Below are 817 nucleotides of genomic sequence, written 5' to 3'. Positions count from 1 at the left end.
GTTTCCTCTCGTTTGATTAAACAGCAACCAGCCAGAAGTAATGGATACACTATTATCCCGAAGCTCGGTAGTCAATGAAGTTGACAACAACAGACGTACTGCTCTGCATATAGCAGTTGAAGAAGTGTACGTAGAATGCGTCAAAGTGCTGCTGCGTTATCATTGCGACGTCAATCTCCAGGACATGTATGGCTATACAGCGTTGCACTATGCGATCAGGAACAACACGTTCGATGTTATCGACGCGTTATGCATCGAGAGTGTCGACTTCACATTAAATGACAATGGGGGCTTTAACATTCTGCATTATGCCGCGGTCGTGGGCAACGTTTAGTACGTTTATCTTAAAGCAGAATTAAGTATAGTCGCGTAACCACTTAATGCGTTCACGTCTGCGTAGGAATAGCTTAGCCCTTTTAAAATTCACCCAATTAATCTAATTTAACTACGCGAATTTATGAATTTGCAGTGCAACAAAGAGGCTGGTTACACAAATGCCTCACTTGGTGGATGTAAAAATGAAGAACGATGGAAATACAGCGTTGCATCTAGCAGCGTTAAAAGGAAACAGAGAAGTCGCGGCCACCCTTCTTTCGCAGAATGGCGGCCGCGCCAAAGTCGATTTGCGTAACGATCTAGGAAAAACGCCACTGCACTTAGCAACTTTGGAAGGACACTTGCCGCTCGTCGAGCTACTGGTACATCATAATGCGGACGTCGGCAATATAGATAAGAACGGTGACACCGTACTGCATATTGCGTGCAATTTAGCCAAGAGCAAGAGCCAAAAAATTGTGTCTATACCCGAAAGTATCCG

At 44.6% G+C, this 817-nt stretch overlaps 1 protein-coding gene across 1 annotated transcript; it reads left to right on the top strand.

The window, feature by feature from the left end:
- Positions 1 to 27: 27 nt before the first annotated feature.
- Positions 28 to 812, top strand: LOC105461716 (E3 ubiquitin-protein ligase MIB2-like; the record flags this gene model as incomplete). Its single annotated transcript, XM_011708226.1, has 2 exons — positions 28 to 333; positions 470 to 812. Coding segments are annotated over exons 1-2 (636 nt in total), but the record flags the coding sequence as incomplete, so codon positions are not given.
- Positions 813 to 817: the final 5 nt, after the last annotated feature.

This window comes from Wasmannia auropunctata, unplaced genomic scaffold (assembly GCF_000956235.1).
Source record: "Wasmannia auropunctata unplaced genomic scaffold, wasmannia.A_1.0 LD279748.1, whole genome shotgun sequence".
Lineage (NCBI taxonomy): Eukaryota > Metazoa > Arthropoda > Insecta > Hymenoptera > Formicidae > Wasmannia > Wasmannia auropunctata.
This window is presented reverse-complemented; position numbering and strand designations above follow the sequence as displayed.